The sequence below is a fragment of the Neodiprion lecontei genome, chromosome 4, assembly GCF_021901455.1.
Source record: "Neodiprion lecontei isolate iyNeoLeco1 chromosome 4, iyNeoLeco1.1, whole genome shotgun sequence".
NCBI lineage: Eukaryota > Metazoa > Arthropoda > Insecta > Hymenoptera > Diprionidae > Neodiprion > Neodiprion lecontei.
This window is the reverse complement of record NC_060263.1, coordinates 39,123,283-39,148,211: the sequence shown is the minus strand read 5'-3', so window position 1 is coordinate 39,148,211 and position 24,929 is coordinate 39,123,283. Positions and strand designations below refer to the sequence as shown.

The window sequence follows — 24,929 nt, the reverse complement described above, 5'->3', positions numbered from 1 at the left end:
ATGATTGACCTCTGAATATTAATGCTAAGAGCTCTGCTTTTGACAGGCACCTTTTTTCACCCCCTCGAAAGTATTTCAGATGGGATTTTGATAAAAATAACAAAAAAAAAAAAAAAAAACACTCGACTTTTTTGAACCATTCCAATGTATACATATTATTTCACGATCGATTATATACGTGTATTATAGTCGTGCAGGAAACGTAGCGGGCATCGGTGAATTTGGAATTGTTTCTGCACATCCGCAGGCAATGAATTTTTTATGGTCTTTGGGGTACGTGCGTATATACGTGCCAACCGACGATACGCTTTTAACGACGTGAATGAATTTTTCATTCTTACAGTAGTTCGTTACGTAGTTAAAATTCTCGTCCGCGTTGCACGGCGATTTTTTCACACGTTTTACGCGAAACACCAATTTCTCGCAACGCTTAGATTCTAGTCTATAAATACGCCTCGTGTTGAAAAGACGGAGAAAAAAAAAAATCGATTTCGAATCCATCCAATTTCAACGCCATTTCGTGAAATTTTAAACAGTGGAACGAACGTGATTTGAACTTTTGAGATTCGCACACTGGAATCACAAAGTTGCTCGATTCAAAATTAACATCTCTTCGTTAATTTTGATGATTCTCAAACGTGTAGAAACTTAAATAAATATTGAAATCAGCAGTTTAAGAGGTTCGACAGCGATTTTTCATTTCGAGGTAATTTCTTTAAGAATTATAAAAAATTTCATTACACATACCTATTACAGATGAGTCATTTTGAAAATTGATCGGTACAGAAAAATTTATTTATTCTTATTTTACATCTTGATTGTTATATAACGGTCGGGAGAAGTTGATCGTAAAAATTTCTCTCTTCTCATATCTTCCGTCAGTAAATACCTCTCGTAATACTTCGGCGCTATAAATATATATATATATATATATATAATCACGACACCGTTTCAGGTAAAATGATTTTTATCATTCTTCTTCACAGTATTATACAGAGAATATTAAATAAGCAAAGTGAATGCAGCGTAATTACATCGATTATTCACGTTCTAACTGCACGTCGTGCTGTCGACGGCTCGAGAGAGAGAAAGAGAGAGAGAGAGAGAGAGAGAGAGAGCGATTGAGGGTTGAATGCAATAATTGGCCGAATCGAATTAGCAAAAGTAATTTGGTCCCTATTTAAAAAAATTCGTTATGCAAATTCTATCGCCGTTGATAAAATTCGTCGAACAAGTTGTTTTGCAATTCGATTCCGTCGGCGTTGGTTATAAATATCGTTGTTAAAATTAGATTTCCCTTTGACGGTTGAAACTAGTTTGAAATTCTACGTTACGCGTAGTACACGGCTATTAGCTAGATAGAGAAATCAGGTGGTGGGAAGGTTGAAATTGGATCTCGGTTGGAAGGTAATTCGAGGGGTTCGTGTCGCTGAGCCGGAGCTGAAAACGTATTGTCCGGAGTTTGGTAGAGCGGATCCATGAGAAATCCTGCGAGCCAGGCGTGACGCGTGACATTTAATGTAATTGTTTATATTTGTTTAAAAAAAAAAAAATCCCACCTCACCGACCGAATCGGCATTATAAATATTTTACAATGTCGAAGGAGTCTGCAGGTTGCCATGGCAGCACAGCCGAGCTGGTGAACAGGCAAGGTATTGATCTGCCCCACCTGAATTCAGGTCAACCCCTGACTAAACACCTTTTCTGTATTATGTATGCATACCCACCTGCAATCTTTGACAAGGTTACATTAATTATGCATATTACCGGCCTGGATTAAAGGATCGAGGCTTCCCCAAAGCGGCGTTCGTCATTATTAACACCACCGACAGCCGACCTGATAATTAAGCGCCAAGTGCATTCTGTGAATCCTCGTTATAACCGATCGTTCCTGACGAATCCGCTGCCGCCGATGCTGTCGGAGTCGATCGAACGGGCGACCGTTGTCTGGGGGAAAAGGGACGAAAGTGAGAAGTAGGGGGAAAAAATAGAGACGATAAGAATAAGGGGGACAAAAAAAAAAAAAAAGAAGAAAAAAGAAGAAGAAACCCGAGGTAAGAGAGGAAGGAAAATAATGTCGGCGGAAGGTAAAATCTAACGGCAACGTGATATCGGAGAGAGTCATTCGATATTCTCATGTTCCAATTAGGCCGAGCCTGGAACTCTCAGAGCTGATGGATACTCGTTGTTGAAACAAACCGTCTGCGAAACCGCGGGTGAAAAATGGGGAGGGAGAAGGTCGTTCGTCGGGCGGGAGGAAGATTTTTGAAAATAAATTCTACTTCGACAATCTCGATCTGTAATGTTTTTTAACGAGTATACGGAAGAAAAAGTAGGTGAAACGATGAAAAACAATTCCCTGCGATTTCAGCGATTTTATGAACTGAGCTTTTTGAGGCCGCGTGTATAGGAATTTTTTGTTTCGCGGGTAAAAATGACAAACATATACACAATGTACGTGTATCCGTGAATTTTACAAAAGAAAAGAACGAAAGAAAGAATGAAAGAAGAATGCCTACTTTCGCACCTGTGTTACAAGTATAATACATCTATGCAGTCTATATCTTACGTATCGATCATTCGATTCACATCGCGATGGGTATTGAAATGTGTACTTTTCTTACACGCCGCTGCAGAAAGTATCATGCGACGCTTTTGTGCCTGTGAATTCAACGTATTCGCGATAGGAAAAAAAAAAAAAACAAAACAAAAAAAAAAAATACCTATACAAATAACATTTAGGTTATACATTTTTTCGACACGTTGTTTGCGTATAAAATTTGTACGATTCTTTGATTTTTTTCATCTCCTTGTATTTAACGTTATTTTTCCCCGTTTATCTCTTCCCGTATTTTTCCCGTACACCGCGATGGATGGATTTAGTGTAAATAAAGAACGTTGCAAGGTAATCCCGCAAATGGGTGCAATAAACGTTTGAGAGCCTCATATGCGGGAGGAAAAATTGAGAAAGAAATGGAAATAAAAAGGGGAGGGATATGGAAAAAGAAGAGAAAAAAAAAAACGAAACAAAAATAGAATAAAGTACCGTGGGATACGGTGACACGGTTTCCTGATGGTTTTCCTGGGGTTTTGTTTTTCGCCTCCCATTTTTTTTTTTTTGTTTTTTTTTTTTTATTCATCGTCAACTCCCGTCATAAAAACGATCGTTACTCACATCGGCTGACACCGGATCTTGACCGCTTTTCCAACCGGTATTATCTCATCGCGATACAGGTCGTATTAAGCTCGGCTGTACAATGCCTGTATACATAATCGAACGATGCGATGTGTCGAGTGTGTGCGCAATTAGGAAAAACACGCGATTCTACTTAGGCAATTAACCGATTTCGATCCGCACGTGGCCGCGGGAAGATAATGGCCTATTCACTCGTAAACGCTAATTGTACTCAAACACCGTACATCGTATGGAGGTTGAAATGTTTCTAGTGTTGGTAAAAAAAAAAAAAAATATACATATATATGTATAAAAAATAACAAAATTTCCGGAACCGAAAAGGTTCAACGATTCAATTTTAAACTACATTGTGAAAAACTTTCACATCTGTGTCGACCTTTGCGAATTTTGATTCCATCTGATTGGCATGAAATATTGTTATTTCTTCGGGTTTTGAAACAAGCAGCGATTAAAATGGTAAATATTTTTTTTCTGATCCCCGATCATTTTCTGCACAAAAAAAAAAAAAAAAAAAAAACATTGCCCAACGGTTTTTAACGTCCAGGAGAATCGGGCGCTTCGCGCGAATTTTGTCCGTGCGCGAAGTCGTACTTTCCATGCAGATTTTACGTGAAACAAAAAAATTTCTCACCTCGTTACAACCGAATCACACTGCTTTCGACGTATTTAATTTAGACGGTAAACTTTCGTACGGCCGACGTCGAACAGAAACTTTTTTCAATCCGCTGATAATTAATTCAATGCTTTTGTTCTTCGTTTCGAATATGACCACTAAGAGAAGAGAAAAAAAAACAAAAAGAAAAGAAGAAAGTCATCCAACGACCAAATTATTTTTCTCTAATTAGTCGTTAAAATAATCTCAAACGTACGAAATTCAACGAAGCTTACCTGACAGAACAACATTTCCTCGAGGCAAAAAACACAAGTATACGAAAAAAAAGAAAAAATGAAAACGTTGAATTTGTTTAATTAAACGAAAAAATCTGAATCATTGCTGCAATAATTTTATAAATTTCTCATATTTATGCCCTGCAACTTTTTAGCTAGTTATTTTTTCTCATCGGAAGCTAGGGTGCATTTTTTATTAATCAAGGTTATCCCTCGCCACGTTGTTACATTTATGACGGCGACACACCTCCTCCGGAAGTCGTAAATTTACACAGGGTTGAAAAAAAAAAATATCAAGCGTTAATTATCACCTGTACTCCCGCCCCTTGCAGTGTCGGAATTCGCTCAGGAATTGGGGGGTGCGATGGAAAGCCACGCGGCGAACATACGGCGGCTGGTCGACGATTTTCGTGGACGTTCAGGAGAGCCGAGGGGAGATTCAGGAGGGATGCGACGCGCCTGGGAAAGCCTTTTGCGGCAGGTCGAGGCGGACGCTGCGGCGAATTTGGATCTCGCGGGTGTCCTGCAGCAGCAGCTCGCGCGGCCAACGCAGGAGGCGAGCTTCCACCGGAAGGTGCAATCGAGAAAGGTGAGAAAAGCAAAAAAAAAAAGAAAAATAAAAAATTTACCAACCAAGTGCGCAAAACAGTACATTCCCGCACTAGTGCGGAAAATGGTACATTCTCGCACTAGCGCGGAAAATGGTACGTTTTCGCACTGGTGCGGATTTTTCTCACTGTGATGGGAATAACAGCATACGCAACGGAAATTTTTTTCATCAAAGTGCTCCAAGTTTTGATCAATCGATCAATTGGTCAAGAAGAGTTTCAATAGTGAACGAATATGCAAGGTATGCATACAATGTCTGGTCAATAATCCCACCATTTGGTATAACTGTTTCATTCGCTCTTCAAATATTCATCACAGAGTCTCGGTATGTACGATGTCAGCAGGAGCTCGAGTTTTAGATCAAAATTGATCGACCCTAACTTCGGGTACATGTTACTTATTCATGCCGCGAGGATTAGTATGGATTGATTGAAATCCAGGAGATCGATCGCGCGGATTACGGCGTCGTGTATAAGCTGGTACATCTTTCCGCATTGTGAGTACATAATAGCTGAGGAGTAATAATCCATCTTCGGAAAAGAGAACGGCCCCCTTTTTCAGCTCGAAAAATCGACTTCGTTTATCGTAACGAGCGAAATACGTGCGAAGGTTTTCATTTATTTATACAAATATCGCCTGTTTTTCTGATTATACGACACGTATGCCTCATTTTCGCATGTATAAGTAATACGCGCTTTATATATAAGGTAGTTAGTTTTATGTTCCCGGACGATTGATTGCTTTGAGACCACGTAAGTCAAGGTTCTTATATTATTTATACTCTAAACGTGGTGGTTTTAACATTTTCGAAATATCGAGCAGAGTTAAGGATGTATCAGGTGTACAGTTTAGTTAAACTGACATTAATCAAAGTTTCTCCGTGATGTAAATCACTTCGAATTACTAATTACTCATCTATTTTAATCAAAATTTATAGCTTTCAATGTTTCCCTGTACCAAGGGTAGAATTTATTAACGAAACGTATAAGAACTTTGTTTGGTTATAGACTCTAAACATCTGTGTCTTAATTTTTCACTCGACTGTAAACATAAAATATCTTCAACGTTGTTTAATGCCCGCAGGATGATGTCAAAATTGTGAAGAAACGTCAGGTTTCATTTACTTTTGCCATAAAATACTTAAGCTTGTTGAAATGTTTGGGAATACTTTTAAAACTAATTTGCGAGTAAATTAATTTCAGAACTCGTGTCAGTTCCGAAAAAGCTTGTCAGTATTTTTAGAGTTTAATTACTTCGGAACGAGCTTACCGAAGTGTGTTTGAAATTCTTACACTAACTTTATAATACTCGTTGACTGGCCTTGTTAAAAAAAATTTATTCATGTATCACGGTTTTTTTTTTCTCACGAATCAATCGCGTTTTGTCTGACTATGAAATAAGAACCGTTTTTTATAACCCGGCGAAACGACCTTTCGACTCGTGAAATTTCGTAGCGCGGCATTGCGGTCTGTAAGAAATTTTGAAATCAGTCCAAAAGCACTTTAATAAAAGGTCGGTGCACCGCGGAGCCAGCAGTTGCAGTTGGCTAGAGAAAGTACTCGACTGCCATATAATCCTGACTCTGCAACGTCGAGTCTATTTCCTGAAAGAAACGAACGGAATCGCGATATGCGTAGAGTTGGCACTGCGTTTTTTACGACCCAATAAAGCTTCGGTATTTCTTTTGACGGTTTATGACTCCTTGCGAATAAAAGTATCAAGCTCGTCAAAATGTCCGAGAGTAACTCACTGTGTAAGATCTCCGAGACTGACAACAATGAACCTACTGTCCGAAATCCGGGTGTAATTTACTCCTCTGCAAGCACCGGCTTAACACGAAGCCGTAAAAACTTACGATCCTTACTTCGGGGCGATTATACACTCGCATGTCAGGTACAACGATCAAACGATTTTAACGTCCGTTCAATTTCCGAATCATGATTGCAGAATATTTTTGATCACTTTAGTCTTCGAGTCGTTAGACGGGGAGGAAACCGGTGAAACTTGACAGTTGAGTGACAAGACTTGTAACAGTTATCAGTCGTTATTCAGATAGTGACAAAAGTTGGTCAATTAGTCATAAACTAGTGCTGTGCGACTAATCGATTAATCGGCAGCTTCGATTAAGCAACGTTTCGATTAATGGTTTTTATAATTAATCGGTTAATCGATGATTTCGATTATTCGTTTTTCCGATTAACCGATTAATCGACGGTTTCGACTCATATACCGATCGGTGTGCAGAATTATTACGAAGCGACTTCGATTAATCGATTAATTGGAAAAACGACTGACCGAAATCACCGATTGATCGATTAATCGCACAGCGCTAACCTCAACCGTCCCATATCTAGATAAATCGCGCAGGCTGCGGTTTACAGCCAAACTTAATTGAGTTGGCCCGCCTGCATCTTTGAAATACGAAAAAAGCTCAATCTGGTAATTTTCACCGTTTTCCCCTAACCGCTTATTTCAACGACCGCACAACGTCGACGAGTTTATCGCGATAATCATCGAAAGATATGATTAGAAAAAAAAAAAATGGGTGCGTGTACTTATGTACGCGCGTGAGAAGTTATACTTCTTTGGCATCATTAAATAATAAATATTCAACATTGATAATTTAATAATATTTAGTATTAATTATATTAAATAATGATATTTTAATTTATATCAATAAATAATACATACGGATAACTAACCTCAATTATATTGGAGCACTTGAAAAAGTATTTTAGCACAATTTTTTCACTAATATTCACAAATAGTAAATAATATTAATCCAAATATTCAATTTAAATCACTACTGAATATATTTTATTGCCACATATATAATTCGCACTTCTATGAAAATAAAACACGTGTTGTCACTGTAAAAACTAAAACCATGTGGATAAATATTATAAATAAATATGAAAACAGTGATCAGAGGCGACAAGCGTACCAACATTAGCTTTTTTTCGAGACTTAATGAATTCGGTTGAGTGGGCAACTTCATCCTGTTAATTTTGGTTTACAGTGATGCGCGCGCATCTTGAAATTTCACTCTCGAATTCGGTTGAGTGGGCAACTTCATCCTATTAATTTTGTGTTACAGTGATGCGCGCGCATCTTGAAATTTCACTCTCATCAGTTTTTCATAACGCGCCTAAAGAAGTATAACTTCAAAAAAATCAAGTCCGTGTAACGTAACTCGATGCATCTAATCGACCCCACCGGCCTCGTTTAACGGCTCAACGTTTACGCGGTTGGTAACCGACGTCCAGCGGGCCGAGCTTTAAGGATCGTCGACTAACTTAGTCGCCAATGTGATTTTGGTTATGTGACGCAGATATTCGCCCACCGCGAGGCGTACGAGCAGGTTGTGAGTAAAACGGAGGAGAAGCTCCAGCGCGCCCGAGTCGATTACAAGCGAGCTTACGCCGCGCTTTTGAGCGTTGACGTTGAAGGTGGGGGTGATCACCAGGGCCTTAAGCGGTCCTACCTTGAGGCCCACAACGCTTACGTTCTCCAGCTGCGGGCGACTAACGCGATAACCGAACGATACCAGCTTCACTGTCTGCCAAATCTCCTCAAGGAGATGACCGAGGTATACGAGGAGCTTTGCGGGCTTGCGGGGAGCTGCATGGCCGGTATTGCCGAGGCGGGGGGGGAGCGGGCCGCCGATCAGGCCCGCCGCTTTCAGACCGCGGCTAAAGAGGCCCGCGCTGTCGTTCCGGCCAACGACCTTCAGCTCGTTGCCCGAAGCTTGGCTCCCGCCCCCGGGACCCGAAAGCCACCGCGACGCCTCTTCGTCCCTCCGTCACCCCCGGAGCAGGTGCCTCAGGAACGGCTGGCCCAGGTGCCTAATTTACGGGATGAGCTCGTGCCAACGGGAACCAGCGCCGCACCCTTGATGGAGGACCTCAGACGGGAGGCGGACCGTCTCACCCAGGAGATAAGCCGCCTCCAGGACTCGCTCGAGGCCCTGGTTCGCATTCAGCGAAAGTGAGTATATACCGCGGGGAGATTGTTAATATTTTAAAAGCACGCACTTCAATGTTTCAACCCGACCGCAACGAGTTACGAAGTTCGTGACACATTCTACTTGTACTTTTTTTTTTTTGTTATTTGCATTTTGATACAGGCTCGCGAGACGACTCTAATTGCCTGTTCGTGATTCGTCTTGAAACGACGAGAGATAGCTCGGAATCGATGCGTCTTATTTATTGTAACGATAGACGGTAATGTATTCGGTAGAAATATATTTTAAGACAAAATTTTCTTACCCCCTCTTGTCGGATATTCCGACTCGATTTTTACATATCTTATGCTAAATCTGGGACTAAAGATTGTTATGGAAATGCTTCAAAAGTCACCGTGATAAGTATTGAAGTATATATCTGTACAACGAGAAGATTGTGGAAGATGATTCATTTTTACGAGTCGATATCAATATTTCTAAAATTCAGAATAATTTTATACCTAATCTGTGGAGAAATGTTTAATACAATCTTTAGTTTTTTTTGTTACCAAGGTAAAAATGTTAAGTTTGTTTTTTCTAACTTCTAAGCTCTTTTAAGGGAAAGTCGACCTTTCACGTTTCAACGACGAAATTTAGCGAATCGTATTTGACATTTTTTTCATCGCTTGCACAGCAACAAAACCGCTCAAAATTTGGTAGAATGACAGAATTTATGATCGCGCTTGTATTTTTACTATAGAAAAAATTTGGGAAATTGATTAATAGAAAAAAAGAAAAAGTAACACATGAAATATATGAAATATATCTTGTCTCACGCATCTGTAGAATAGCATATGTCATAATTGCAAAACGTAAGTGTTTCACTGAATTTTCTAAACTTTTTTTGATTACCGCGCAAGCACAGTATTGCAAGTCCATTATTTTCTAGAGTTTGAAACGATTTCACTGTACTTAGGAGATGAGAAAAAAAAAATGCAAAATCTGACTTAGCACTCTTAGCTCTAAAATTCTCTTGATACGTACGAAGTATTTTATATTCGTGACTTTATGCGCAGGGTAAACGTTTTTTAATTATGACGGGTAAAAGCTTTGTCGCATAACCGCAGGCGCGAATTAAGGAGCTTACATCGGAATGTAAAATTAAGGACGAAAATATACAGTGTACGTAAATTTTGATTTCCTCATTTTTTTTCCATCCCTAGGTGACTTATCGTGTTAAGAATTTCGCCAATCTTCTTCCCGAGCGGTTTAAAATTTCCAAGTTTCATCTGTTAGGTTAAAAGCTTTCGCGGTCTTCTAACAGAATTGAAATAACGAGCAAGCGATGAAATTTATGATCATTATCCTTGATTATACGCAAAAAAATTTACCCGCGGATTGCTAATGTTTTAGGGTGTTTCAGAGAAAAATAATTTACGATTTTACACCATGACACTCCCTAAAAAGTTTGTTCGGGTCAAAAGAAAGGTTCTGTGAAAAGATGGGCGCTCTACGTTACGTGGAAGATCGCGTTCATCTGATTTTTCACTTTTTCGGACATTTTTTCTTGGATTTTGTGAAGAAATACGTCGTAGCTCTTCAATTATTATTTCATTCCTGCTACTCAAATATTCAACCCAAAGATTACGGTCCGTAACACAAGGATATATTAACCCGGAATCTTATTCCCCTGAATCAAAAGTTCACATTGAATTATTAATATTTTATGAGATTGAATAAATAATGAAAAAGTCGTCAGATACGCTTTTGAAACATCAACCGGAGGCTTGATATTACGAGTGTGGATTTTCTTTGTTACGAAATTTGTTATTACGATTGATGTAAGGGATGAAAAAAAAAAAAAAAAAATGAATTCACGATTATACTTCATAAATTTTTAAAAAATGCATAAAAGTAAATGATCTTCCGCGTAACGTAGACCGCTCATATTTGGTCAGAACCTTTCTTTCAACCTACAAAAAATTTTCAGAGGGTGCCATGGTGGAAAATCGCAAATTGTTATTATCTTAAACACCCATCCAGATACAGGAATCGATAATTTAATTCACAAGCGGGTAAACGAGCAAAGAGTAAAAGCTGACTTCTCCGTTTTCAGAAGCGCAGAAAGCAGCCTGTTCACCAAAGCAGCGGAACTTCAAGAGGACATATCGTTGAAGCGTTTTGACCTGGGGGTTGCTCACCTCCAACTAGCCGCGGTGCAAGCTCAGGTCTCGTATTCCGTCATTACTTTACCGTTTAAACGTAGCTAGCTCATAATTTCGAGCGAGGGTTTGTTTCACGGCTTTGCGAACTCTCCGAGCCCGAGACACTCTCGCTTTGCAAACGAGCTATGAAAGAAAAATAAAATGAAGTAAAGGGAGCTTTGCCCGCATTGAAGAAAAAACAAAAAAAAAAAAAAAAAAAGTAAATAATCTCCGTCGTCAAAAGAGTGATCAGCCAAGTAACGTCTCCTAGTATAAAAAGCTTCGCGAATGTGTTATCGCAATCGAAAGCACGGCTTTGGCTTTACGTTTCTGTACATTCGCGCATTCACTCGTCCGTTTCTTATCGGATTCGCGCTGATTATAATCAAACCAGTCATCGGAGCTTTCGGGCTTAGTCGATTAAGCTCCGCTTCGCGTAATTCGTACGGCTCCACCTTTTCTTTACCCCTTTTTCGGCTACATATTCCAAAAGTCGTTGGAGTGGCTACGTGACTATATCGGGCAATTTACGCCGAAACGACGAGATTTTCGGAGGCTTTTAAGAGGACGTTACAGAGAGAGAGAGAGAGAGAAAGAGAAAGAGGTCTCCTTATGAATTCCGCTCGTGCTTCTGATATATTGCCGACCGTTGAAGAAGATGGCCGCGTGTTTCGTGCCGCTACAAGTTAACAACTTGTTCCGTGACCCTTGAGCCTTGGATCATGGAAGACTGACTGGGGTCGTTTGGAAGGTTGAAAAAGTGACAAGGGCGAGTCAGCGAAATGCGAGGTAAATTCGACGAAACACAAACGATGACAGATACGACAGGCTGCTGAAAAAAAAATCTCCGCACATGTCGCACCTTGCTCGTTTCTCCTCTTATCTTCTTCTTTCCCTCTTCGTTTCATCCAGCTCTCTTTTTCTTTCTTTCCTATTTTATTCGTTACCCCGCTGAGTGAATACCTCTGTTTCCCGAATCGAGTCTTCACTCTTGAAACGGACAGAGTGATTTGCACCCTTTAGGCTTACCCGACAGTTGAAGCTACCGGAAGCCTTGTTCCCGATACTTGCGGTCGGTATTCGGATTTATAAACCCGCGCGAGCAAAATGTCGATTCGGACCGAGTAATTGGAGGTGAGAACCCCAAAATATCCTCACCATAAAATTACTCACTCGGACGGTTTAACGGTTCTTTCAATTCAAGCTGAAAATATAATCCGTCACTCAGCGAAATTCCATTTCTTTATTGTCTAGCTGTTTTCTTCGACACGTTTCAACGCTTGTATCTGTCGGTTTTGCAGCCCCAATTATGGAAAACTTCCGACACTCCCTCGAGCTTCGGTTGGAAAAAAATTGTCGATCGTTTCTTGTAACAAATGTCTAGAGAATCGAATCCATGATAGAATCTTCGAATTTCAAACTAAAAGACGAATTTTCTATTGCATGAAGTTTTTTTAAACCGTCATCGTTGGGTCGAGTACGAAAATCGATATTTTTTATTCGTTTTATTGCACTGAGTATTCATCAAATTGTCATAAAAACTAAATTAAACAATTACGGCTAGGATATCGTTGCGTTGTTTCAAATCGCTTCTGACTGGTTCAAAATCTAAGCAAGATTTTGTTTTTTTTTTCCAGCTGTCAATTCTGTACTACCAATTGTTCGTTAGAATCAATATCGCTGCAATGTTGTAAAATTAACCGTTCAACGATTTCGACGTAATAAAAAAGGAAAGTATTTTACTGAATTCGCAGGCAATAATCCGTTTGAATAAAGTGAGCTATCGTAGATTGAAATCTAACGTTTCCAATAAAGTTTTACCGATTTCGAAGTGATTCGAAACGGGGTTTGGAAATTTGATCTTTCGTTTTTCCATTTTCAATCAAATATCTCCGTAGTTCACTTATACGATGATTCGATAAATATCTCAATGCACGACTATCTATTATCAGTAAAACTAGTAAAAATTATTCAAAATTATCGATTTTTGGTCAAACAGCCTCCTCAAAACACTTCAAAGACTTACTCAGTCGTACTTCTTCCACCTTTTCATTGTAATTGCGAGATTTCAAGAACTGCTTGGACTAAAATCAGGGACTGATCGTAAGTGGAAACTTGAAACGGTGCTCGAAGCTTGGTTCAAGGGCGAGAAGGCATGGCAGGGAAAGAGCGGAAGGTGCGACTTTAGGAGGGTGTGATAATGGAGCGAACGACTAGAGAGAGAGAGAGAGAGAGGGGGAGTTTTCGCTTTGAGTAGTGGCAAAAACCTTTTTATAATTCGATAAGGCGAAATTGAACTCACACCTTCGTGACCTGTTCAATTGAATTGGGTCCCACGGATAGGCGAAGAGATAGACAGATAGATGGATAGATAGATTGAGTCAATTTTAAAATAAGATGGCTGCTAGGTTGGATCATCGCACGATTTCGCTAATTCTCGACAAATCGACATCTTCTATCGGAAAGCTTTTTCACTCCTTAAATTTTGAATCTTTATCAGACAAACTGAAATCCATTATCCAGCTCACGAATATGTAAGGTCGGATAAAGCACTCGGGATACCGGAAATTGTTATTTCAAATTAATATTATGTTCAGATTTAATTGCCTTAAGATCGCCGATTTCCTCTGACAAACGAACGTTTTCATATTCAATGTGCCACACCGAGAAGAATTTAAATTTGTTAAAATAAGTAGAAAAATTGAGTAAAACAGGTATCGTTAAAAAAACCGTTTGAATATCGTTGGAATTACCAAAAACGAGGTACGCGTAAAGATTTTCCGCTATCGTCGATCCTTTTTTGGTAATCGCAACGCGAAATCAGTTTCTTCGGTTTACTCTACTTTTTTAGTTAAACAAGGCTTTAACATTTATTTATCGTCGCACGAGCGTTAAATTTTCGCAACAGTTGCAAGAAAATATAGCAACAGTGATCGCAATGAGAAAGAATAGCAACGGGTACCAGAATTTCCGGTATCGGTTGTAAAACTAATTTTCATTTTCTACCCGGAACTATATTTTTCGATCGTGGTAAAAAATGAAAATAGTTAAGGACCGAGCGGTAACAGGAACTAAAAATTTCTCTCGGTGTGGATAAGTTGGTAAAGAAAATTAAATAAGTAAGCGATAACGACAGTAAGAATAACGAAGATAAACAAATAAAGAGACAGAGCTTCGGTTCAAAGAGTCCACCCCTTGTCGAGAATCGAGCCTCGCTGCTCGACTTATCGAATTCCTCGCTTCGAGAGCGAGATAAAGGGGCGCGTGTGTCTCGGCATGCGCCTTGAAAACTGGGTCAACATGGCTCGCCCGAATCCAAAACCAGTGCAAGCCGCGGCGTCTGGCTAGGTCAGGGTGCTCTTATCGAAATATCGCCATGGGCTGGACAACTCTTCGTTCCCGAATTGTCAGTATAACCCGAATCTCACCTCAATGCTCGCATTACCGTCCCCGTGCTTTCATGCTTCTACGCCTCGTCGCCTGACAGTTTTTTTTTTATTACGTTTTTTCTTCTTCTTCTACTTCCATCAACCGTCATCGCACTCGCCGGACAAAGTCCGTCTGTTCGTTCTTACGCTCGTACTTGTTTTCACGCGAATAATTCGTACGTAATTTGTCAGAATGAAACGGGAAATTGAAGCTGAGATATTGAGGAATAAATAAAGTACCGATAAGCGGTTTAGAAAAATTTAAACCGGATGCTCAAGTTTCTACTGTGGAAAATCGTAATTTTACGGTATCGATACGCTACATCTTTTAATATTCTCGTCAGAATAATTAATCCTTATTCGGGGAATACATAAAAATAGAATGTTCATTAAGTATTATAACCGGACTTGGGGAAAAGGGATTGTAAAATAAATATAAGTCGACGCAAATATTTTTTTTCCAATATCAATATCAATATTTAATATTCAATCATTTTCTCTTTTTTTTTAAATCAACGGTTTTAACTCTTTCAGTCACACATTTTTTCACTCAATATTTTGGCTGGAATTTTGTTACTCCGCGGTTTTCGGGGTCGCTGATCACAAAATCTGAGGTCAGAATTTGGATATATCGCCATATTGGATCCAGCATTTCGGATTTTGTAATTGTCAAATTCAGACTTCATATTCGTGATCAGCGATCCAAAAACCCCCAATTACCTAAATTCAGGCCAAGATATTGATTGGAAAAATGTGTGACTGAAATGGCTAATCAGTTTTGAAAGCTTTTTGGGGTGGGACTTTTCTTTTCGTTAAAATCACAGTGAACGCATTCTGAATTTATAGTTGACGATGAACACCTTCGATTTCTCCATAGTTTCTTTTACTTTTCAACTTGTACGGTGCCTTTTCGTGCCAAACAAAAAAAAAAAAAAAATACAAGAACCCGTGAAACAGAAGTCCAGAGGCAGGTTGATCAAAAATCTCACGGAGTAATACGACTCGGTTATACGATCACTTTAAACAATCTTCTTAACAAAACGTTCAATCATTTTCTTCGTCGTTTTAATTCATACGGTTCGATTCTACGTGTTGTCGAAACGTAAAAATCCCGCTCCGGTGATTCGATCGGTAAAATCGGTTTCCCTGAGCTTGAAATTCAATTTCCATTTTAATACCTCAGACGAGAGATTCGTTTGAAACGCTTTTACGATCTAGTCTAACGAAAACGTTGTTGTCACTTTTGTATGAAAAAATAATTCTCGACAAAGGGTGCAATTTTCCAAATGTTCTTCTTATTCTTATAGAAAAATTCATCTTCTTTTACTCATATTCTTTGGATTCGTATCCGATGATCGTTGAAGAGCATTTAATTCTCCCTAATTCTTCTTATCAATAACCAGCCTGCTACCTCCTGATCGAAGATGATCGCAATATCAGAGACGAATCGGATTGTACGGATTATGGATGAGAATTTCACTGATCAGCTCTGACTACAAGAATGAAATTTTCGATTTTTAGAAGGAGCTTTTCGGGGGCAGCGAAGCGGGTCCCCAGGACGGGATGAACGATCGTAAAATGTCCAACGGATCAACCGGCAGCACCAAGCACAAATGGCTCAAAGCTTTTAAAAGCCTAAAAACAAGCTCTCCAGCGGCCTCGCCGGTTCCCGCAGAAAAGTAAGCTTCTTACATGTAGTTTAACGCTGCACGCATAGTATAACGATTATATTACCGAAAATTGCAAGACGTTTTTTTACTCTCTCGGATATGTAGCGTCTAGGTACATTTAAGGCGAATTTTTCTCCACCCCGAAACCCAATTTTCGGGCTAATAAAACCTATGACAGAATAACCGCATAAATATTCATTTCTTTACGTTTAAATTTTATTTTGCCATATGTCGATTTCTGGTATCGAGCAGTCGAATTATGATAGAAACGAATTTTGAGTATGGATTCTAGATGTCAAGTTTTTGTTTCTACTACGTAACTAGTTAGTGAAAAACTAGTTTCACTAGATAAAGTTTGTTTTTTGTAGAAAGCAGAACGATATTTCGAATTTTAAGAAAAATTACCTATTTTCTTAAAAATTTGCTGTACGTAACAATCAAACAAACTTTCAGTTTTGCATTTAAATCGCTTTGATTCAAAAATAATAATCGATGATAAAACGCGAATGTAAAAGAATTGATAAACAAAGTTTAAAAATTAATATTTTTCGTACTTATTCCATCTTCGTACGAACTTTCTCGTATCAAACTCCAAACTTAATCTCCCATCATACTCTCGTTAAACCGCCTTTGGTAACGTTATTAACGATAAAGTCCATCATATCTTAGTGAAAACGTTTTCCTTTATCTTCCCTTCGGGCACCCATATTAGCTATAAACAAAAAACTTCAAGACTTATTTATCAACGTAAAAAAGACAAAAACAAACTTTACAAGTTATAAATTAAGGCTCAGTTTATTATTCGATGTTTGTCGAAATCGAAATTTGTTTATATCCATAGAAACTCGGAATGTTTTTGTGCTTCTTTAATTTTTTATTTTTTTTTTTGCTGACCCGTGTTATTAGTCAGGATTTAGAGTTTCGTACCGTCGTACATTAAAAAAAAAACAACTTCCCCAACTTGCGTGTACGTAATTCATAAATTATACTCCACCCAATAATGATTAAACCATAATCCGGAGGCTTCGGTGTTTCGCCGTTTTATTTTCATTTGCTGGAAAATAACGTCAGTCAATGTTTGTGTAATGCTAAACTAACAAAGGGGGAAGCAAGCGATGTATCACGCTGTGTCCACCGTCGTCGCGATGTCCAGGTAATTTATCAACAACCCCCCCCCCCCCCCCCCCCCCTAAAGTCCGCATATAAACGTCTCTAAGATCTGCAACCCTCTCACAACCCGCCCCTCACCGTTTTTACTGTTATTATATACTCGCAAGCATCCGTTTGTCACAGCACATAATCTATGTACATCCATACCTGTATTTTTATACATTCATACCAGCAACGTACGAATGCAAATGGAGCTGAAATTTACACGTACGTTATATTGACAATACAACACGAACACGCAATCGATTCAATGACGGAACAGCAATTTATTAACGATATTTTTCCACCCCTTGATGGCTGATCACAAATTTGCGCTAGATGGAAATGCTGCATTTATTATTTTTCTATTCATCGTCGGTATCTTATTATTTTTATCGTCATTTTTTCACGCAATTTTTCGCTGTTCTCACATTGCGCAAAAATTTTACGCCTCACCGTCTGCGGTTTGGCAATCTGTTGGACGAGGCGGGGTTGAAATTCCGATTGTGAAAAGTTACGAGAGCGCGAAATACCGAGTTGCTTGGTGACGAAACTTAAAGTAGAGAAATCAAACTTTGAGGAGATATCAAAGTTCCGAAAGTACGAGAATGAGAAAATTAAAAAATCTGAAAAACCGAAATACCGAATGACCGAAGATTTTCAGTTCTGTGAATTTCTGGCTCGGTGAAATTTCGCCACTTTGATATTCCTTTGTTTTGGATTTTCAACGTTTTTACGTTTTTCTCATTACTTACACCCACTCGTCGAGTAAACATACGCTGTGTGAGTATATTATCAATATTCGAAATTTTACTCCATCGAAACTCTATTTTTCGGAATTTCGCTACATCGGAACTTTACTTTTGGTAACTTGAATTTTCGAAATCGTGCGTTTCGCAACTTTGAGCCGGTCGGGTTTCCGACCATTCGAAACTTTCTTGTTTCTTCAAAGTTTGATTTCCTTACTTCAAATTTCGCCACCAAATAATGTGAAATTTGGCGCTTTCGGCCCTTTTCGAATTCGGAACTTCAACCCCGCCGTTTTTGAACGTCGCTACTATACGTTATACACGCTAATTCGCATTGATTACATAGTTATGCTAACGTGGCACACTGATAATGAATGTGAATGTTGCACACCACCTTGCTTTACTCTCAGAATGTAAGTACGGCTCTGTTCTTCTCACAATCCCTGCACTTTTACACCGATCGTATAAAACCAAAAGAATAAAAAACTCAAAAGGAGATGGCAGACGACCATTTTTTTTTTTTTTTTTTTTTTTTTTTCTTTATCCAAAGTGTGAAAAAATCCACCTAAAATAACGATCTCAACCCGAACCTGTTCGCATCTCTGAATGAACGTGACGAGTCGCCTTTTGAGTTCTGGGAAAACACTGAAAAAGAATTACAAAACCCCGGAGCGATTATTTGGCAGGATGTCAAGTCTGACTATTACAGTGAAACCATTTCGTTACCCAAATGACCAGGAAAAATTTGGAATCCGAGGGCGGTCACGCTTGGAGAGAATACACTTACCGAAAGATCACACCGTGCGATGCCTGCGGTCAAGTTTTACGAGGCCACAGTCGACAGGGATTTCGATGTCGCGGTTGCAAAACGAACGTCCACGCCGACTGCATAACTTCCGTTCAGCCAGCCACTTGTCCGAGTCTTGGCTCGAAACGAAGCGGCGGAATTCCTCTTCTCCGCAGACAGCGAAGCACCACTTCGCACACCGCCGAGGACACTTCGTCGACTACCGATCACAGTAAGTCCCTCAGATTCGTTCGATCCCGGGACCTTCTTCGTCAATACGGTCGCGTTTATCGGTCACGTTTCGCCAACTCGCACGCTTCGTTGCTACTTGAGAGAACTGGTTTCGAAAATATTTTTTACGGATTTTTAACACCCGGGTCTTTTTTTTCCAACTTGTTTTTCACCAATTTCATGTATTGTGAAGGAAATTTATGAAAATTTATGTAATATCTTCGAACCTTGCGTTATAATTCTATGAAAAAATTAAATTTGAGGTGATTATTTGCAATGTGTTTTTGGTGCAAGTACATTGCCACCGGATGCGTGATGCGCGTGGTTATCGAACGGTAATCGTAACTTTTGAATGAAATGTGGTGAAATAAAGAATCCAACGGGAAATTGAAGCTGAGATATTGGGGAATAAATAAAGTATCCGTAAGCCGTTTTGAAAAATTGAAACCGGATGCTCAAGTCTCTACTGTGGAAAATCGTAATTTTACGGTATCGATACGCTGCACCTTCTAATATTCTCGTCAGAATAATTAATCCTTATTCAGGGAATACATAAAAATAGAATGTTCATTAAGTATTATAACCGAACTTGGGGAAAAGGGATTGTAAAATAAATATAAGTTGACGCAAATATTTTTTTTCCAATATTAATATCAATATTTAATATTCAATCATTTTCTCTTTTTTTTTAAATCAACGGTTTTAACTCTTTCAGTCACACATTTTTTCACTCAATATTTTGGCTGGAATTTTGTTACTCCGCGGTTTTCGGGGTCGCTGATCACAAAATCTGAGGTCAGAATTTGGATATATCGCCATATTGGATCCAGCATTTCGGATTTTGGAATTGTCAAATTCAGACTTCATATTCGTGATCAGCGACCCAAAAAACCCACGATTACCAAAATTCAGGCCAAGATATTGAGTGAAAAAATGTGTGACTGAAATAGCTAGTCAGTTTTGGGTACTTTTGGGGTGGGACTTTTCTTTTCGTTAAAATCACAGTGAACGCATTCTGAATTTATAGTTGACGATGAGCACCTTCGATTTGTTCATAGTTTCTCTCACTTTTTAACTAGCACGATTCTTTTCCTTGCAAAACAAATAAAAATTACAAAAACCCGTGAAACAGAAGTCCAGAGACAGATTTCAGCAGTCGAGCTACATAGGCGGTAAAACATGGAGTAAACATGAAATTGCTGGACAATGTTCGTCTCAAAAGTATAATAACAGTAAGAACCGACACAGAAAAGCTCGTCACAATAAGCACGCGAGAACTTTCAGAAGTTGAGGATAGAGGAAAGAATAAATTCCAGATCTAATTATCGGCAGCAAAACGTGTTGTTTCAACGCGGTTACTGTTATAACTACACCTCCAATTACCGTCACTCAGCACTCACTGTCCTCTGTACGCGAACACGTGTTGCTTTCGTATCGTTACGACGAGAAGTAACACGAAAGATTCTCAAACTCGCCGGCTTAACGCGTGTGTAAACACTGTCATTGTTGTTGATCGATAAATCCGGTCCAAGACGCGTAAACGTCGATGGCACGATATAACGTAAACAAGTTTGATAGGTGGGTAAAAAGGCTTAAAGAACACTCAAATATACGGCCTATACGCTTGTTGAAATGTAGATACATATCTTGGCAGGCATGATCGAAAACAGAGAAGAAAAATTCGCATCAAGTAACGTATCGCAGAAATTTTGAATGTCAAACTCGTCTATGAAATTGATAATCACGCAGTACATGTATAACGCAAAATGCATGACGAATATTAAATTAAAAATCCGTAATAACTTGTACAACAAGTTTTCTCACCTAGTAATATTGCGTAAAATTATTTATAAAGTTAGTACCAAAACTGACCCAATTGATAAAGAAGTTCCCCACATACAATACCGTAGAATGTAAAATAAATCACGTAAATATAAGAATCATTTTCAACGTAACATAACCGATATACCCAAACACATATACGTTTTTGCGAACGACGAACACGAGGAAAATCTGATCCGAGATAAATATGATTACAAGCTCGTGCTCGATGCTATAGATAGAATATTTGACGAGCCGCGTCCCTTTGATGTGTGCAAAGTTTAACCAACAGACACGGTTGACTGGTGAATTTTGGCAATGAACGGTTTATCCCCTCGTATAGCTTTAGCTAGTATCAAAATCATTGATCCGACGGATGATTTTCCTCGGTGTATTCTTTTTCTCGTTTTTTTTTTTAAATCTCTCTCTCTCTCTCTTTCTCTCTCTCTCTCTCTCACTCTCTCTCTCTCTCTCTCTGTCTGTCCGTCTACTTCTCGTTCGTTCGTTCGTTCCTCCTCTCTTCTCTTCTCTTCTTTTTTTTTTTCTTTTTCTTTTATCTCACACACCGTTTCCGTTGGTCCATGGAGAGCGGACGACCACAGCCCAATGATATGCCAATTGATACGCTGATGAAATCCTTTACCCTAACCAAAAACATCTCCTCGGCACCCTTGTGTGCTTGCGTTTGTACCATGGCAGACGTGGACGCGATATACCAGGTGCTGAAGCAGGCTGGGGAGATAAGGGGGAACTCGACGAACTCTCCACCAACACCTCCCACGGCAGATCATCCCCCTTCCGGTGCAGCAGCACCCCTGGCTACGAGGACCTCTTCTTCCCAACCCTGTTCCTCGTCCACCTCTGGTAAGCCACCCCTCTACTAACGATCACTACCAGGGACATGACTCGCCGCTCCGCTGATCGTTGTTGCATACCTTACCTTACGAGCTGTGCAAGCTTTTACGTGTCGTTTTACACATCCGGCATTATCTCACCCGTCCCGAAACTCTGCCAGTGTTCTTTCACTTAATACACCTTAAGCTTGCAACTACGACTGTACAGCTGCATTCGGGGACAATGAATCTGAGACGGATCATTTATTTTTTACAGTAGACAGTCACGTTGGCAACACTGAGAAACCTACAGCGCCACGGTCGGCCGAGCGCGAAACAAACTCAATCTCGATAAACGTAACATAACCCGTGACTGTCGAGGATAATGACTTGTTGCACGAAGTATAGATACAAGGAGTCTGAACGTAATGTTGAACGAATGGTCGTAATTTAGGGGACAGATTTTTTTGCCGGTAGAGTGCGCCACTTTTTAAGAAGCACTCGTTTAAATTCTTACGCGGGAAGTCTTGTTGCTATTGACACCTCTCTGGAAAAAAATATTCTGAGAAATGTGGAATTAAATACAAAGTTTGAGGATTTACATTTAACTTTTCTCTCCGTAGCACTTTTATTAAAACATTTGACTAGAAAATGCCCCCGCATTATTATGAAATTGTTAATTATTTTTTTTGTTAATTCTTTTTTATGGTCGTCACAGCCAACAAAAATTGATATATTTCTTGTCGTATCGTCATTTATATCAGAGATTGTTGAAGAATCATTATTTAATAGCAAGCTACAATTGTTTTCATTGTCGTCATTAGTATGTGATTTTGGCTCAGCTTTCTTCCTCAAATGAACTTTCTGGTATTCATACACATATACACTACCATCTTTTAAAATCTCTCGATCAGTTTTAATCACATTCTCTGGATTAAAGTGTAATTCGCAAATAAAACTGCTAGCTTTTAATTCTTGTCCCAAAGCTGAGCTCCATTTACTACGCAATTCAACATCCTTAAAAGTAATATATATTTTTATATTTAAGCACATAAATAAAAATATTTTTTAAATATTAGAAAACTACATAAATTTTAGAATTATTTGTTAATAACACAAATTTTCAATATTATTTTGAGGTTACTCACTTTTGGTGCTTTGAATAAAGCTACTTTCTCTACATTCTCACTTGCCTTTCGGCCACTAAGACAACCATGAACAGCACAACACCTGCCCATTGTTTTCTTAAAATTAATTTTAAATAGATAAATTTTTATTTTATATTTAATTTAATTAATTTTAACATTCGCGAGCTAGTATATGGTGTATGTTTACGTGTAATAATAATAATAACAACGGTACGTCCTGAGTACTTGCGCAGCCAGTGGCAGAAAAGAGAACTATGATTTAGGTTTATTATTGCGTACATTAATACTATGAAAACCCCGATACCGTTCAGACTCCTTGTATCTATACTCCGTGACTTGTTGGATTGGCACGTATTCTAAGGTTAGATTCGACGGTCACGGGTTACGTTACGTTTATCGAAATTGAGTTAGTTTCGCGCTCGGCCGACCGTGACGCTGTAGGTTTCTCAGTATTGCCAACGTAACTGTCTGGTGTAAAAAATTAGCCGTCTCAGATTCATTGTCCCTAAGCGTACCTGACTAGGAGTACCAATCTCCGACTGCTCTGCATTACGTACGCACGCACACACGAAACGTGTTTTTTAACGCGTCGTTGAACGAGGTGTGCGAAAGCTCTGAATTTGCCGCCATGCTGCCACTTCGTTACGGAACTCTGAACACACTGACGGCTTGAATAACCAATTTGTGTTTTTCACCCTGCAGCCTTGTGTGTAGTGGGTACCTACCTGCGTTATTTTTGTCACCACATACCCCGAAAACCGTAATCACTCATCCGTCTATCAATCCGTACTTTTTTATGTCTTGTTTTTTTTGTCCAAGCTTGTTCTGCAGGTTTTAATGTACACCTTATTTTTCTCCGGAGTGTTGATATTCGAATGTTTGTTTTTTAAATAACACGCTGTTTGACGCGGACCTTTTACCATTAACTCTGAATCGACATCGAGCTGGTGTCCGATCTGGAAAGCATGGAATAACGGGTCTTAGTTCATACATTGAAGTCAAAATGCCCGCACGACATCGGTTCAACGCTCTTTCTACATTTTCTAAACTGGACACTACCTCGTTGTAATTTTTATCTCGCGATTATTGCTGCGAATTTTTTTCCTTGCGGACGAATTGAATTTGGCAACGATTACGAGTCGAGTATACTACCAACGTCGACTTGATCTCACGATCAGTGATTTTATCACTTTTACGAAGTGCCGCTGTTGCAGTAACCGCATTTAAACCTGACGCCCGAAATTGCAGCAAAATGAGCAGAAATATCGTACGATCTTCTTTCTATTTACATCAGTGGAGAAAGATTGAAAAGAAACCACATTATGACATGGAATTGTTGATTTTACCTGACGAGATTTGAAGAAGAAAACAGAGGAAAATATGCTTATCGAGATGTGTTCGAACCTCGACGGAAAAGCAATATTTTCTTTTCACATTCGCCCGTCGAAGACAGCTCATCAATTATCCTTTAACGGCTGAGTTATTCACCCGGCGACGGTGCGAAAATTGGTCGAAATAGAAGAAGATAAAAAAAAAAAAAAAGGGTTCCGCTTGTTTCCCTGCAAACGCGCAGACGGTGAGACACAATTCCGTCCCGTTTCCAATTTCGGATCCCCGACAAAAGCTGCGAGACAAGCAAAGCTCTCGCGATCCTTCGACTCGGGATAATTACACGTCGAAAAAAGACACCCCTGACCCGTCTGCCTCTTGTGCGTTTTGCTCCGCGAAGCCAAGTGGAATAGCCAAATCCGGCGGATCTAGCGTTAATAAAGCGTCGCATCCGGACCCTCGAAACATCAAACAGACAGCGAATCCCATGAAACTGATTCCCCTGCCAGTCTAGCGCCGCCTCGGTCTCGTTTTTTATTCAGCTTTCACCCGGGAACTCGCTCCAGAGATTTCTCGATTTACATTCAGGAGCAAGCAATTTTTTCTCGGATGGTACTGTGGTATAAATCCACTTCCTTTGATACGTACAGCTGTATATTTTCTCTTCGTTGAATTTTCACCCTGCTTACCCGGGATGAAATTTTATACCTCGTTTCGACGCCGAGAAAATTTCGAGGCTTTTTAGCCTTACGTGAGACGCTCTTACAGGGACGGTAACTCAGGTCGATATCTCCGATTTGATTTCTTTTGTAACATGATATAGTATACTAAAAACTAAGCGACACGTATGTTTTTTTTATCCGCCATTGAACACTTTAAGATGATGAAACTACCCTCCGAAGTAAGGGATGTCAACGGGTGATTTGACAGTTTTTTTTTTTTAA

The 24,929-nt window shown here is 39.3% G+C and overlaps 1 protein-coding gene across 10 annotated transcripts in view; it reads left to right on the top strand.

The window, feature by feature from the left end:
• The window catches only part of LOC107221535, a 43,052-nt gene that overhangs the window by 8,387 nt on the left and 9,736 nt on the right, over positions 1-24,929 (top strand). For 7 of the 10 annotated variants that reach the window (XM_046738181.1, XM_046738187.1, XM_046738178.1 and 4 more), the window contains 7 exons: positions 4,417-4,673; positions 8,025-8,680; positions 10,753-10,864; positions 15,790-15,947; positions 17,041-17,091; positions 18,575-18,855; positions 21,375-21,539. In XM_046738181.1, coding sequence (XP_046594137.1) covers positions 4,417-4,673; positions 8,025-8,680; positions 10,753-10,864; positions 15,790-15,947; positions 17,041-17,091; positions 18,575-18,855; positions 21,375-21,539 — 1,680 coding nt within the window. Of the gene's footprint in view, positions 1-2,204; positions 2,333-4,416; positions 4,674-8,024; positions 8,681-10,752; positions 10,865-15,789; positions 15,948-17,040; positions 17,092-18,574; positions 18,856-21,374; positions 21,540-24,929 lie in introns of those variants that run through there. The other 3 variants (XM_046738186.1, XM_046738184.1, XM_046738183.1) reach the window with 3 other exon arrangements.